This window comes from Aythya marila, assembly GCF_965140915.1.
Source record: "Aythya marila genome assembly, chromosome: 2".
Classification (NCBI taxonomy): Eukaryota; Metazoa; Chordata; class Aves; order Anseriformes; family Anatidae; genus Aythya; species Aythya marila.
Genome location: NC_139043.1, coordinates 112487803 through 112504055, shown reverse-complemented (window position 1 = coordinate 112504055; position 16253 = coordinate 112487803). Strand labels below are relative to the sequence as shown.

The following is a 16253-nucleotide window of genomic DNA, read 5'->3' as shown; positions in this document are numbered from 1 at the left end:
TCCCCAGTTGCAACTTCCTCCTTCCTTTCTCCCCCACAGATATACATCCCATACTCGCTTCTGCTTAAAAGTTTATTAATGCAAAAATAAAGTAAAAAATTTTCTCTTCCAGCAGAAGATGACAACCGTGGTTCCCATCATTTCGATGAAGACCTTCAGAAACCTTCAGGTGTGACTGTGCACCCTAATAGCCTGTTCCTCTTCTTTTCTTCGGCACGTGTGCAGCCACTGTGACAAAAACAGGACCTTTCACGTGGCGAGCTGGTCCACACACCTGCTAGGAGAGGGATCAGGTGAGCACGGTGCTACAAGGCAACAGTGAACAGCCTTGAATTGTTCCAGCCACCCAAAGGCAGCCAGCCCTGGCTGGCTATTCCCAGTCTATTGCAGCATGAAATTCGTGTGAGATGGACCAGAAAAGGTTGAACAAGTGACAAAGAGACTGCAATGAAGGTGACTCCCCTGAAAAACATAACCTTTCTGGTAGATGGTCCTTTTTACTCCATGTAGGCTACGGTGGCTTACCAGGCAGGCATTCCAAGTTTGAGGACCCTCGTGAAAGCCCCCATACCATATATACAGGTGCTTTGTGTTTCCTTCTTTGTCCTGGCTTTGCTTTCCTTTGGGATCAAACCGCACACTCTGGTTCACAAGAAAAGTTAAGTCCCATGGCAGAGGAAACAAGGCACAGGCTGCAGTTTCCAGCTGTTGCTTAGGTCCCTCAGAAGTAGAAGATAATTACCTCTGTTGCTCCCAGTCAGGTAAAAACGGTCACCTTTACTATTAGCTTTAATAGCTTCCCCCCTCCCAGCACACCCTGGAAACAAGTTAATCTCTGCCACCTGAGAAGAGCGAGTCTCCACACAGCGGTTCACAGCAGAGAAAAAAGCCAGTTCTTCCACTCCTCGAAGTGTCAGAGCTCACAGCAGTGCCTTTCCCTGACACAGCAGAACTACCGCCTTGAATCACAGGCTAAATTAAACACACAAATTACATTCTCCATATAAACAGAGTTATACAGGGCTTAAATAGCACGGTTTTATTTTACTGTTGGCACCAATAGGTACAGTAGTTCAGCCGAAGCCCAAGCCGTCCGTGATGTCAGTTGCTTTAATAGGCAGCGCTGACGCGACCAGTGTTCGCTCCCAGACATGGAGTGTGCTGGTTTCCATGGGGAGGATGCTGACCGAAGAATTCCTACCACACTTCCTATCAGTTGTTTTGAGCGGCAAATACTGGCTCCAGGGAAAAAAATAAATGCCTTTTGGCATCCCGAAATTCACAAGATGACATCATCCTGTGCAGCATTTTTCTCTGCTGCTCCCCCCAGAGCGCACACAACCTATCGAGAACCCTGCTGCAGATTCCTGCCAGCTGGGCTGTGTATTTAAGGAAGGGAAAGACATTCATATTTTCTGGCTTGCTTATTTGCCATGTTAGCTCAGCTACAACAGTTCCTCTCCAAGCCTGAGGAGCAAAGGGACACTCAGTCTATAGGATCTCCTAGAGTAATCGCAAAACCTGACGGCAATTTCTTCCATCCCAAATTCCCATGTAGATTTAGACTGTGCAACAAGTCAGAATATCAGCAAAAGGAAAAGAGGGGACAAACCTGAGGCAAAGTAAAACTATGTGCAGAAGAAACAGCCAAATAAAGTTATTTTTGTTTGTTTAAAAAAAAGTATACAATAAAAAGTATACAATAAACCATATCGCAATCCCCTAAACATTAAGGATTGTACTTCTCCGCAAAAATTTTAATCTGTGACCAGCATGCAGTACGATCCAGGTAAGATTAAGAGTCATGTGACAGTCGAAATGGTGACTGCATCATTCTTTGCAAGGATTTTACAGCAGTCATGCGTGCTTGCTTTCTTCAGTCTGCACCTGCTGCTCTAGTCATACAAAAGCACAGAACCCAACTTCATGCACTGGAGTTAAGAGATTAACAAAAGACATCATTATCGAGACAAACTATCAACTCAAAACATACCAGTTTTCAGCTGAAAGTCTTTTTTAAAAAACAAACAAACAAAAAGCAAACAAACAAAAATTCAAGTTTTGCACAGAAGAGAAGGTAAATGTATTTTACAGATTAAACTGTGACTGTGCCTTTACAACTGACTTCTCTTCATTCTCTTCTTTCATCAAGGGCCATCCATCTTTGAGGCCAGATAGATGGTATAGAAAAGTTAGGTGCCTATATGAGTCAACCACGTGCCCTCATGGCCAAGAAGGCCAATGGTATCCTGGGATGCATTAGGAAGAGTGTTGCCAGCAGGTCGAGGCAGGTGATCCTCCCCTCTCCACTCAGCCCTGGTGAGGTCTCACCTAGAGTGCTGGGTCCAGTTGTGGGCTCCCCAGTTCAGGAGGGACAGGGAGCTCCTGGAGTGAGTCCAGCAGAAGGCTACGAAGATGATCAGGGGAGTGGAGCATTTCTCTCATGAGGAAAGGCTGAGGAATCTGGGCATGTTTAGCCTGGAGAAGAGAAGACTGAGAGGGGATCTTACCGATGTATATGAATATCTTAAGGAATTGCATCAAGAGGATGGAGCCAGACTCTTTTCAGTGGTGCCCAGTGACAGGACAAGAGGCACAAATTGAAACACAAAAAGTTCTGTCTGAGCATGAGGAAAAATTTTACTGCGAGGGTGACAGGGCACAGGCACAGGTTGCCCAGAAAGGTTGTGGAGGCCCAGAAGGCCTCTTTCTCTGGAGATATTCAAAGCCTGCTGCTTGGACCTGATCCAGTGAAATGTGCTCTAGATGACCCTGCTTGATCAGGGGCGTTGGACTGGATGATCTCCAGGGGTCCCTTCCAACCTCAGCCATTCTGACTCTGTGATATATTATACAGGCATGTACACACACGCGTGCACGCACTCTTCTACTTTAGGAAAACTAGTGTGAATTACAGACTAGCTTCTCTCTTTGAGCTTCTAATTATCCTTCAAGTTTTCTAACAGTATGGTTAAACCTGCCTAAAGATCTACTTCAGGGTAGGAAAGGATGAAACAGCTTCGCACTTAGTTCATGTCTTGTTCCCAAATGACGCCTAAAACAGACATTTTTTCCACCTATCCCACTCCCAGGATGCAGGAAGGAGGTATTATGGCAAAGAACATAGGGTCCTGCTTTGCAGGTGTATCTCCATCTCCAGCTGTCCTATCTGGAAACCTATGCACATCCAGAAATGCTTGTCCCTCCCCAGCTTAACCAGCAGGAGGTTAACAACCAGGTAGGCTGCAGTGCTCACGTACCTCCTCCCTTTTAAAGCCTTAATTTACAGCTCACGGAAGAAGAGAACAGCTTCCTCTTGGGAACTCAGGAGCCACGTTTCCAGCTTCCTTGTAGCCAGTACTTTGGGTTGTCTCAAGTGGTTGGAAGCGTGGGAGCAGACCGGAACCTCCAGCATAGCCCTAAATACACCCTGAAATTTGGCATGGATTAGCCTTTTCCCCTGAGCTTCCTAGCAGTTGTGTTAGGCAACTTTTAAGAGCACTTCAGCCTTTCTGTTGCCATGCAGATGAGCCCAGTGCTCCACCGTACCAGCCAAGAGCTAGGGCAAAGTAATTCAAGCAATGCTGAGCAAATCCTGTGTGATTTAGCCCATCTCCCAGTCTTCTGGGAACCAGTTTCCTGGCTGCTGTTCTAACCTTCCCTCAACTGCAATCTTTTAAGAAGTCATCCTCCCCAGTTAATTTCTTTTGTATAAGCCTCTGGAGTTCTCTCCTAATTGATGCAGCTCCTATCAGTTTCTTTGCTGCCCCCAGAGATCTGAAGCAAACAAACAAAAACCTCACAGTGAATGCTTCTAAGGTCACAGCTGAATTTCAGCAAGCTGCTAGTTTGCAGACTTGGAGTAACAGCCAAGAAGCGTGCAAGTCTGAGAAGAACATGTGATACTTCAAATCAGCAGTTGTAAAAGCTGCAAGTTTTCCTCTCTCCTCCTACTCCCTTTCCCTCTCACCAATAAAACATGAAGTTCAATGCCGAGGCAAACCTCGGGCTTTTTACAAAGGGTAAGGCTGCACTCAGAAGACAAAGTGGAGAAAAGGAAAACGGCTAAAGACAAACACCTCTTTCTGCCTAATATGCCACTGAAACACTATAGAAAAATATCACTATCATCACAAGTCTTTGTTTCTTTTGAGGCACAAAGCAAATCCCATGAAACAAATTAAATTTGATACAAACTTGAGTCTACAAAACACAAACTCTTCTCCCAGGTTGGAAAGGAGGACAGAAAAATCAGGTGCTTTTTCTCTGTGAACTTCTGGGACATAATCCGACTCTCCGTCCATCCCCGGCAGAGATCCCACCCCGTGAACTAACCTGACCTTTCGGATTGCACCACAGAGCAGCGATGGCTGCAGACTCCACAGCAGTTTCAGATGTTTCAGCTGGTCCAGGTAGCAGGACTGGAGGTGGATGGGAGCTCAGGCAGAGCTGAAGGGGGTTTCACCAATATGCTGAATATGAACTTTGATACTTCCATCAACCACCCTGGAAATCAAGTGAAATCTACAGATTCTGTAGGTGAGAGACTCCACAAGTCTCTCATAGAAATTAGATCGTATATATAGAAAGAGAGAAGCAGTCTGTGTCACGGTCTGCTAATTTTAATAAGGATGATAATTTTAAAGAAACTGGACACTGCAAAAAAGGCTGGCTGACTTCAGAGATGTGAAGTTGAAAGTACTTCAGAAGATTATCAGCAGTTCAACCTGATGAAGAATGGTACACTGCTGTTCCACTAGAAGCTGCATTTGAACTATCTCCCCACACAGAAGAGATATTTCTGATCCACAGAAATACCTCTGCGTGCATCCTGGGAAGCTGCCAGCACACGATACTAGAAAGCTAGTACTGTACATGCTTAGAACTAACTACTCGGGCTCAGGACATACAACTGCTCAACAAAAATCCATCCAGCATGAAAATGTAGTGTTAAAACACCTGTACATATTCTTAATAGGTAAAAAAAAAAAAAAGAGATTCTCCAATAAAGGTGGTCAGACAAAAGGGGAATATTTCATTAAAACTTTTGTATAATACTGCTACTTCATCTGCCTGGGTGCTGGTGGGCCGGGGAAGGATGATGGAACAGGGAGAATACGATCCTGGAGGTGTGAAAGAAATGGGAAATTTTTGCCAGAATTTTCTGTGCCTGCATTTTTTATCCTGTGACTTGACATTGCACTGATGGTCAATGGAGAAACATCTGCCAAAGGTTAAAAGGCACAGAAATGTAGAATAACAAACAGATAGGGCTGTGGTGAATCATGGCAAGTCTGACATCAGCTTAACTTTACGGTAAGTCTATGGAAGAAAAAAAAATAACACCATAAAAATTAAGAATATAGAGATTTGTTCATGTATGGAAGAGCAATTCGCACATTATTCCTCAATGACAGATTTAAAAAAACAGGAATATGAAAACAGTTGACAGACCTCAAGGCCTCGATTCCCTAGAATAGAAAAACAGAGTCTTTGGCAAGGAAAAAGAAGAGAAAAACTAAATAAGAAAACTAAGTAGATAAATACAGATTAAGATAGTTATTGCCCTGTCAGAGAAAGCAGGGAATGGTGCTCTGTGAGCAGTGTTTTGGAGACTGCTGTTCTCAGACTAACCAACAGAAGAGACAAACTCTGCAATACCCAGGCACTATTCTACAATGACACTTTTAAATGAATAAGGAAGATACATTTTTCTCTTCAGTTATGGGGATAAAAGGGTCGCAGTTCTCAGGAAACTTCACAAAATCAAGTATCTAGTGTTACAAGCCTCCTATTTCTGTTTTAAACCCATGAAGACCATATACTGGTGGCAGTGTTTTTATTAGCAGTACCTGTGAAAAAAAGCTTTCATACCTCTGACTGCTTTTAAGATCAAACAACCTTTTTGAAGAAAACAAAACGAAAACAAAACTTGAGTACTGGGAGGGGGGGGTTAAACGTGGGGGTTGTTTTTTGTCTTGGTTTTCTTCTGAGGACACACACTCATTAATCATTCACCAGCCCATACACACATGGCAGCCTGCCTCTTTCAGAGCTGCTGAATTCAGGCCCTGTTCTCTAGAAGCCGTATGCCGTTGTACAGCATAAAAGCCCCAGAACTACGTAACAGTTGGGTGCCAGGTTAAGTTCAAAGCAAAACACAAATTAAAATGCAAAACACATTTCATATCAGGGAGTGGTGTACCTGTTTGCTGGAGAGGACTCACCTGAGTAAGTTCCCTACTCCAAAGCAGTGTCCCTCCCTGTTTCAGCTCTCACCCACTTCTTTGAACTTAAAAGTTACCCCATCAGAGCTGTACTCCCCCACTTACACAAAAGAACAAGCTTACCTCTTCCTGACACCATCTTCTGTTTACAGTGAGGCAAAGGTGAGTAAAAGGGCCCTATGTCCATCACTACCCGAACTGAACTTAGGCCAGCAAAGCACCCCATCTGTCCCCAAAGGGATTCAGGCTGCCAATAGCTACCCTAAAGTCATTAAGCAATGAATGTTCACCAGTCTAGAGTCTGCTCTTCTCTCCAAAGCCATGAAGAGAGCCACAGAGCATGAATAAGCAGAACTAACATACCACTAAACACCTAACAGCGTTTGGCATCATCACACTCTTCCACATCTTGGGTAGAGGAGATTCAAGGGTTGACCTGTTGTCAACACCTCAAGACAACTAGGAGATGCCTAACTCACACCACACTTCAGCACTCTCCTGTGTCCATGTTCTGACCATCCCAGAGCAGGCAGCAGGCTTGGTGGCACTGCACAACTGCCTCAGAGGCGGGCATGCCTTGGGACAGGAGGCAGGAACTGCTGCTGCACGTTGCAGCATCTCAGGGAGTCCTGCAGCTCCGCAGCTGCAAAGGCAAGTTCACTCCTGAGAAGACCTGCAGAGAGAGCCTTCCTCCGTGCTAACAGGATGCAGCGAGGCACAGCCATGATTAACAAATCAAACTAGTAGGAACAGGTTTCAGTAGGATGTTCATTCACACTGGTTCAAAAACCAGAGAAGGGATTTCTGACTCATTCCCACCAGCTGCCCCACCTGGGGAAGGCTCACACGATGAGGCCGTGTATTTCTTCATGTAAAAGACATTAAGAAAGCTATCGGTATTCTTAGGCAAGCAGCCGGACAGGGCACAAGTGATTACTCTGTATTAGTAATTGTACACCTTCACTTTGTGGCTGGGAGGCATGAGGTCACAGGAAGAGTATTTCCAACACCCCGGATATGTTACAACACGGCACACCCTGGAATAGGGTGTTACTTTCTAGTGTCTTAATAGAAGTATTTTCTTTATTACTTGCCTTGTACGAACACACAGATGGCAGCACTGATGCAAGAGCTATTTCCCTCCAAACTCTGGACAAAGCTGATTAGAAGAAAAATAAGTGGTAGGGAGGCTGAATTTTTTTTTTTTTTTAAAGTCATCATTTTGATTGACAGAAGGGAAAACCCTCTAACAGACAGGACAAGAGGGCAAATGAACCATCAGTTACAACAACAGAGATAAGGCACTAGAAAACAACAGTAAAGGCCCTGTTATGATTTGATTAAACATGGGAGTATCTAGGGCAAAGTAACCTCAGTGCTGCCAGCTCATCCCACAGTATTTCTTCTTTCACTGCATATGGTCACCAATATTAGTTCAGCCTCTGAAAGAAAAGGCTGTGCTCTGTAGATAAGAGTACGGACATGCTCATGTCTCATTCCGCTGCCCTCCGTGCTGCTTTACCTGTACAGCAAGTTCAGGTAACCACATCCAGCTCCATCCAACTCCGAAGCAGTGATCTGCACCCAGTACAAACTGTGGCCACGTAGCACAGGCACATACAACAGCCTGAACCTGGGCTCTTTAGAGTCAGAGCAGGGGACCTCTGGGGCTTGAGCTGATAAAACCTCAGCTTAGGGATATGGTTTAGTGGGGACTGCTAGCGTTAGGTCAGAGGTTGGACTCGATGATCTTGAGGTCTCTTCCAACCTAGAAATTCTGTGATTCTGTGATTCTGTGATAACGCTTTTGGTTTGAGCTCTGTAGCCCCAGAACCTGACACAAGAAGGATCAGACATCACCTGAGGCCCATGGTGTTCAAGCCCTCTGACGGAGGCTTCAATCACTTTCAGTTATCACAGAATACATGCAAGCAGCAGCCACGAACGCCTGCAGCTCCCCACACAGATACCTCTGCACAGAGGATAAGAGGCATTTGTCTTGACAAGAAGCAGCACAGCAAACTTTAATTCTGTAAGATACCAAATTCAGATCATACAACAGCATTTTTCTGAGGTTACTACAGGAGACGTTTATCTGTGCTGCCTCAGCCTGAACTAGTGGTAACATTTGTTGTCAGCTGGAGGGTATAGATGATGCACACATTTCTGGAGTAGAAATTTAATATTAGGGATATAGTAGCAGGAACGATATAAAGCTAGCTCAAACAGCGAGCAGGTAAGGCCTTGTTAGAAGTATCAGGTGTGAATTACGGGAACTTGAGGAGGGAAAGTAAAGGACACCCAAGCAATGCCTGTACGCCGCAGTGGTTTGCCATGGACTCTTGTGAAGTCTGCTCTCTTACAGCAAGGCAGGAGACTACCAGGACAGTAATTTTGATCCACTCTTCATATCACATACACGTGAAGACCTCCTTTGTTTTAGGAGTCAGAAACACGTTAGCCATTCGTTTTTAATTACATGAGAATTGAACTTGATGCTACATTGACTTTAGCTTTTACTCTAAAGAGAAGCAGACTGGAAAGAGTATTCAAGAGGGAATGCTTAGACTAGCAGCTGTCATATATGAGTCTTCTCTGACAGCAACAGCAAAAATTAACTGTATGTAAGTCACCCCCAAATGAAACAACTGGGGTAGTAGCTTCCCAGTAACAGGACTGCAGAACAGAGGTTCTGCTAATGAAATTTCACATAAATGTGAAATACAGCATTTTCTTTCTTTAACAAGGCTTTATTATATTTAGGTCTAATAAATGTACCAAAACCCGATTTAGCAAATAGCAAAATAAGATTTACGTTATACTAGTATTTATATATGAGACTGATGACTTTGTGGTACTTAAACACATAATCTCAGGGGAATAAAATCAGTTTCAACTTCCCTTTCTGCTAAACAGTAACAACCAAAATGATGCTACGATCTGCTACTTTAAAATCTGGAGGGGAATTAAATTATTGTATTAAATATAAAAGAAACCTGGAAGGTCATTTAATAAATGTTTATGTTCAATGTCTAAAGACCTTTCTGGTAGGCAGTATAAGCAACAATGCCAACTGCATGTTTGTAGCTGATGTCTTACTTGACAGAAGTTTAAAGTGAAAGCGTGCAAAAAAAAAATCAGCAGTCATAATCCAAAACTTATAGGCAAATGTGTGTAAACTGTATTGTTGTATGAAGACAAAAATCCCACCCCTAAAACCAGATACTAATGGCTGAACCCCATAAAAACAGCTTGTCAACTGTTCCAGTTGTGTTTTCTTCAAAGATGGGAAGTTCTTGCATGTAAACGGAGGGCTGTGTCAGCGAGCTCACAAGGCTCTGGCCAGCTGAACATCCAGCCTTTTGGTAGCAGCACATCCTGCTCAGATCCTGTCCATGATTCTGGAGCGCTCCCACTGCCCAGCCTTCTCATGGCTTACCACAGAGCAGATGCCCAGCCTGGCTCCTGAGCTAGAAGCATAAATGTATCAGGGCAGTCCCCAGCCTAAGAAGCCTTCTGCAGCAGCAACATGAAGCGTGGCCGCTTTCTTGTGGGGTTCTGGATCCCAAAACCATGCTGTGAGGCACTGCACAATGCAGCCCTGACAACTCACTTAGCGTTACCTTACAGAGCCCTGTATCATATTCCACGACAGCATAAATTTTTAGTGTATGGAAGATACCTCTAAATGCTTTTGGAGGTTAGCACCCAAGCACCTGGTTGCAGTGCTCTTCTAGCTCAGCCTTCACATCCTTAGACACATCTCTCCTTTCTCAGAGGCAAACTTGTATTGCATGATCTGATACCTCAAGTTAGCCCTGAGCATTTCTGTGAGGTTCCTTTGGCAGCACTGGATCGCACCACTTATTTAGTATGAGCCTTTACTACATGGCAACTTCTGAAGTTTTCCTGTATTTTTGTCTCATAAATGAGGAGTTTACAGCAGGGAACTTTCTGGAGATCGTTTGACAGCAAAATGTGTTCTGTCAACTAAACACACTCTTCCTGCATTAACGCAAGCCAGGAAGAAAACCACATCAATGGCTTTTGCAATATCCTAAGGAACAGACTTTGAGTTTACATAGATATCAGCAAAATCAAGCCAAGCATGAACGAAACACGAAGAACCAGGAAACCCTGCCTCGCAGATCTTTGTTAAGTTCTTTACAAATTAAGAACCAAGCTTTAGTAAACCCCTTAAAAGTCCAGCCTTCTTCTACACCAAAAACCAGTTTATTTTCTGTTCTTCCAGGAATCAGTGAGAATTTTAAAATGCACCATTCAGTCTGAAAGAAGAAAGGTGTTTTTCTGGCCATCGCACTGAAGCTTATGGAGTCAGGAGGTGTGAAAAAAGAATAGTTACTAAGCACATACACTAGAAACTGCTTATACTAAAAAAGTTAAATTCATAGAATTTTAATGCCATGTACATTATGACGCTGTGTGCTAACAGACCGAAGTTTTTAAACATGTCTTAAAACATTTAACCTTCCAGAAGCCAGCTCCAAGGAAAAACAGTGCAAGTTCCATCACCGAAATACAGTGCATCACTGCAGTTGCAGCACTGGTGCGATTAAAGCAAATCTCAGTCAGCTCTCGTACAACTCATCCCACCCTCATTACACCAACATCTAAAAAAGAGACAGCAAGACAACTGAATTGATTAATCAATTGACAACTGGCCGTATGGAAGACAAAGAGAAAGCACAGTACTAAGCACACACCTTTGCTCTGTAGCCATGGCTCCTTGAGTTTACACTTGCCAGCCTTTTACATTTTTGCATCTTAACTGCGGCAAGATAAGTACATCCCAATCAGACAGTACTGCTCTATTCAGCTTGTCAATAAGGACATTAAGCAGTGGGAAGTTATTAAAATAATTTCTTAGGAAAGGAAAACTAATTTGAAATTGTAAAATAAATATTGATTAGTGGTGCCATACCTACCTACTGGGAACAACGGTATTATTGCATCATCCAAAAAGGCAGGCAGCAACAAAGAAATGTCAAGGAGCGCCCTGCAGTACTGTTATGAATGCTCCCTACCTTTTAACACAGATATATTAAAAAAAAGTAAAAATCTCCTCCAGCTCAAGTATGTAATTAATCACAACCCCCATTCTATCTATGACTGATATTTCAGTGCATTTTCAAACTTCCATACTTTTGCTACCATGTTCACAGATGAAAAAGGCTGGCAATTTGTTATGCTCAAATTAAACCCGATTACTCTACATAGCTGTGTTCTCTAAGCATGCTGCCCAATGACAAACATCTATTTAGTACCTCTGGGAGTACATCAGTTTCTCTTGTGCTCAGTAGCATTATCAAAAGGTCATGGTCACCGATACCAGAGACTTAGCTTCACTCCAGCAATTAAAGTGACCAATGTAAGTGGTAGGTGATTCACTCTCTTTGAATTTGTATTTCAAGTTAACAACAACTTTACCTGCATAATGTACAGGGATTTCTATCTTTGGCCCTATGACATAGTGGCCCTCCTCCAGGCTGTGAGCTGTGATTGTTGTCCACTGCCGACATGAATGAATCAGAAGGTAATCACTCTCTCGAAGGCCTTCTACAGTTTCTCCTGCAAAACAGATGTATTTTTTTTTAATTAATTACATATAGAATTAGGAAAACTTCACAAGAAGCATTTTATATTCTTATTACTGCACATTTTTCAGACATTTTGATATTTAAAAATCCAATTAAGTTTAATTCTAAGCAGTATTCATTTTGCAGTGTAAGCATTTTATCTTAAGAGAAACAAACCCAACACAACACAGTGCCTGCCTACAAGCACCACAGAGATGTACTCTTGATTACTCAGCAGCGGCTCTCAGGCTACTTTTTCAGTTTTCTGCATGAACAGACTTTTCATATCCCTGTTTATGTCTGCCTATCTCGCTTAATACATATACTCGAGACTTCTTAACTTTCAGATAAAGGAAAGCTATAAATAAACATATCAGTTATGAGGTTTTGGAGGTATCAAGAGGAAAGTACCTTTTTGTATGTTAAAAGATCGGCACCACACTAACCTATAGCCACCTGAAGCCAAACCTTGTTCATCACTACTAAGAAACTGGGTACCTAACCTGCAGATACAGCGATCTCAGCTCTGTCACTAGGTAGTCAGCTGTTCGCATATATCTAAAATTAATTAAGGGGGCTTATAAAAAGATGGAAGGCAACTTTTTGCTCGGTCAGATAATGATAGGACAAGGAGGAGCAGAGTGGGAAATGTTAACACACCAAAGTCGAGATAAATGAGAGATAAATGCAACCCAGAGCCCCCACAGATCATGCCTACCTCACCCCTGCAATGCCCCTTCTCATGCTCTGGTGCCTGCCAAGTCCATCCCAAGCACCACAAGACAGAGGGCTCTCCTTTATACGTATCTGTCCCAAATCTTTTGTATTTCCACAAGCACCTTCCTCTCCTCCTCCACTGACTGCAGTGCCTAACCTGGACAACACTGCTTCACTTGGCTTTCCAGTGACTGCAAGGGCCACGTTAGACTATTCAAAGTACTAGATATACATACCAAGGATGATACAGGCGCAAAATTTTATAGAGCAGGGGATACCATAGCAGAATGCTCTCCTGCATTCCTGGTCTTTCACATACAGACTACAGGACACCTTTCTCAAGGTGTCTTGAAAGCACTCACATGAACTTTCAGAAACACTTGGTAGACACTAACCACAGGCCAAGAATAACAAAGCTTTACTTTTTATTTTTGCTCTCCCCCACCGACCCTCTGCTGTTGCAGCCAGAAATAAAGCATTCGGTTTAGCCCTGGCATCACATTTGGACAAAACCCATTCCCTTCAGCTGCCGCAGCAAACTGCACTTCTTCCTCCCTGTCCTCCCATGTTTTTAAGGCAGAGGAAGAATCAGGCTTTCTGTCTCAAGCAGCAGACGTTTCCCCGCTCGGGCTCGACACCAGGAGAGAGACTTCCCATTGTGCTCCTTCTGCCCACACCAGGCAATCTTTTCCCCCGCGTGCGGTGGTTACTGCACCCTCCATTCCTGCCTGATTTCATGCTCTCATTCTATCAAGAAATGCCCTCCTACACGAATCAAAACACGGCAGCTGGCGGGTGTGAGAACTGCTGGATTTCATGTCAGGAGAGACCACTGCCACCGACTGCTCTGCCACCCGCGGACCGCCAGGTTCTGGCTGATTTCTGCAGAAACGTGGATGGGGGTCACCTAAGGGCAGACCCGTCTCAGGGCTTCCCAGGCTCTGCTAGACCTTAAAACAAGTTGTTCCCATTTTGCACATGTGGGGCTTCAACTTAAAGGAGTGGGTGGGCAACCCCAAGGCACATGGAGCTCATCAGTTCCAGTTACTCTTTGCCCCGTGGAGGTCCCATTTCCAAATTTGCTCCTTTTTGACAGTGCAGCTTCCAACAACACAAGCACAATATTTCATGAGCTGGTTTCCAAGAGCTATTTGGGACCATGTCTCCACACCGGCACCCTCACCGTGCTGGGAGCATGGAGGGGACCTCGGAAAGCCTAGGGCTGAGTGACAGAAGGGCCAGGCAGCACAGGAAAGCTCTGCAGTCCCTCCAGTATCTGGAAGGACGGTCAGGTACTTGTTAAAGGAGTCACACACCTGCTACATTTCACCAAATCACCTGCCTTTGAGCATCTTCTGCTCTCTGCTCACAAGGCGACTCCTAATAGATATAAAAAGTCTCCTCGTCTTACTGCAGCACAGTCGAAATTTTGTCGGAAAACACAATGATAATAATACATGGTGTTACTTCAAACTCCTGTTTCAGTTCAGAGACTTACGCTCCTGCTTTCTATAATCCATGGCAACAAGTAATTATTCCATCCCACAACAAAACAAAACCAATGACACCTAAGGGAAGAACTAGTATTTTACTAGTTTCACTGACAATGGTAAACAAATTTTGAAGAAAATACAAAGCATCTCTGGTATGCTTTTCCATGCCTTACAATTTGTAGTTGTAATTTCAGGCCATTACCTAAAGAAAGGCTGAATTGTACCAGCCAGGATTGCAGGGAAATAATTATAGTATGGGTCATCCTCCAAGAGTCTGAGAAAGACGTTCTCAGGAAAAACAACAACAAAAAAATACCCATTATGAAAAGGAGCTTCCAGCCGTGGCTCACAAGCCATGATCTGCTTAAGTGGTTACTCTGAAAACTGGGTGGGACAGGTGAGTGTAAAAAGATATTACCAAGGCAGGCCCACGAGTGACTACCTAATGAAGTCTGCAGCTGGAAGTAGCTGCATTTTTTTTTCCTGTTTGAACCCTGGAAACCACAATTCCTGTTACAACAATCATTCGCTCACGCTGATTAAGTCGGAAACGAGTTCTGCACTTTGCCATGGAGCTGGAGCGGAGGAGGGGGGTGGATGCAAGCCTCCTGCACAAGGGCAGGTCTGTCAGTACCACGTCCTGATATCCTGTAGCTGTGGGTGGATCAGCTGCCTGGGGTGGCTTTATAGAAAGATGCTCCTTGTAGGGATTAATGGACTAGCAAAACCACAAGTACAAGGAAGAGTTGAACATGAATGAGACAACAGAGTGTGGCGGTGCAAGCTCTTCTGTTTTCTTCCGTTGACTTGCTCAGTGCCTTTAGACCAGTCTCCTCCTGGAGAGATGAACCTTTCAGGCAGGAGATGTCTCTGAAGCAGGCTGTGCTGCTCAGGTCCCGGCTCAAGCACAGCCCAGGCTTCGCCCTCTACACTTCTCTCAGCAAACCGTACCTTGCAAAACAGCCACACGCATCCAATCTGATCTTCCCCCGTCTCAGTAGCGCAGGTTATGCAAGCCTTTCATTAATCACATTTCAGCTATGTGGGAGAGAAGTCAGCAGGCTTCCCATCCACAAGCTATGCAACTCGGTTCTCACCTATTCAACATCCTCCTACACGACTGCTTACATAAAGCCAGACGCCATGAGAAAATAGAGCACAGGCCACTCATCTTTAGTAACAGTTTTGTCTCTTATGATCAAATATGGATTAGCTGTATCTCCTCACCCTCTCCTCCCCACCCCGAATGCCTGCAATATAATTAAACCACTACAAAGAATCTACAGGCAAATACTTGAGTACTTTTTTTTCTCCCAAATAAAAGTCAGAAGCAATGAATTATCACATGCATTTCCCCACCCCTCCTCAAGTTCCCTACCTTTCCAAAACATGAGTCACCTATATTCATAATAATGCCCGACACTAAGAAACCCATGATTCGCTAACAGCGTGTAAATCCTAAATAAAGCATCGGCACCCAACTGTGCCTTGCAATAAGAGCCTCACACCTCTGAGCTGGGAAGTTAGCCGGTGTTCCTAAACAAGCTGTCATCCTATAAGCGCTGCGACTGAGAGCAGGATGCAGGCTATTTCATCACAGATCACCTAAGCAGCATCGCAACAGCTGCTCATTTATTCATTCTGAATCAGGCATGTTGCCATTTTTAGTTATATAATTGGCAAAACTTCATTTCCGCACAGTTCCTGAAAACCATAAATACTGCAAAGCACGCTGCTGTTCAAAGGCTACTGCAGAGGGAATGCTGACCACGGAAGGAAAATTGTTCACATGTTGGCACAGTTGAAAAACGAAATAATAATAATAAAAAAAGGTAATTGCTTAATCTAGATTCCCATGCTTATTAAATACCACCTACATTAAATGCCAATACACCTTTCATAATTCTTTCCAGTTCCAAAACGGTATCATCCGCGTTTGCCAAAGCTTGGCTCTGTCACTGTAAACACTCCACTCTCAGATGAACAGTTAAAAGCTGAGCTATCCTGCTCCCGGTCTTGCTACAATCTACAAGTTCAGAGATGAATTTCTGTTCTCACTTGCAGTTTTTCAGAACCAGATGAGGAAACAGTAGCTGGCTGCGTGCTGGGCCTGACCTTGTACGTGGCAATGCTGCGGCACACAAGGAAGAACCGACCTCCCTGCAAGCTGTAGTAACCACTTACCCTCTGAGGACGTGCACTTTTATTTCCTTTGGTAT

The 16253-nt window shown here is 44.0% G+C and overlaps 1 protein-coding gene across 2 annotated transcripts in view; it reads right to left on the bottom strand.

Annotated features, from left to right (window-relative positions):
- GAREM1 (GRB2 associated regulator of MAPK1 subtype 1) overlaps positions 1-16253 on the bottom strand; it is a 101613-nt gene that overhangs the window by 66873 nt on the left and 18487 nt on the right. Inside the window, exon 2 of one of the 2 annotated variants that reach the window (XM_082755247.1) lies at positions 11676-11816. In XM_082755247.1, coding sequence (XP_082611373.1) covers positions 11676-11816 — 141 coding nt within the window. Of the gene's footprint in view, positions 1-11675; positions 11817-16253 lie in introns of those variants that run through there. The other variant, XM_082755248.1, reaches the window with a different exon arrangement.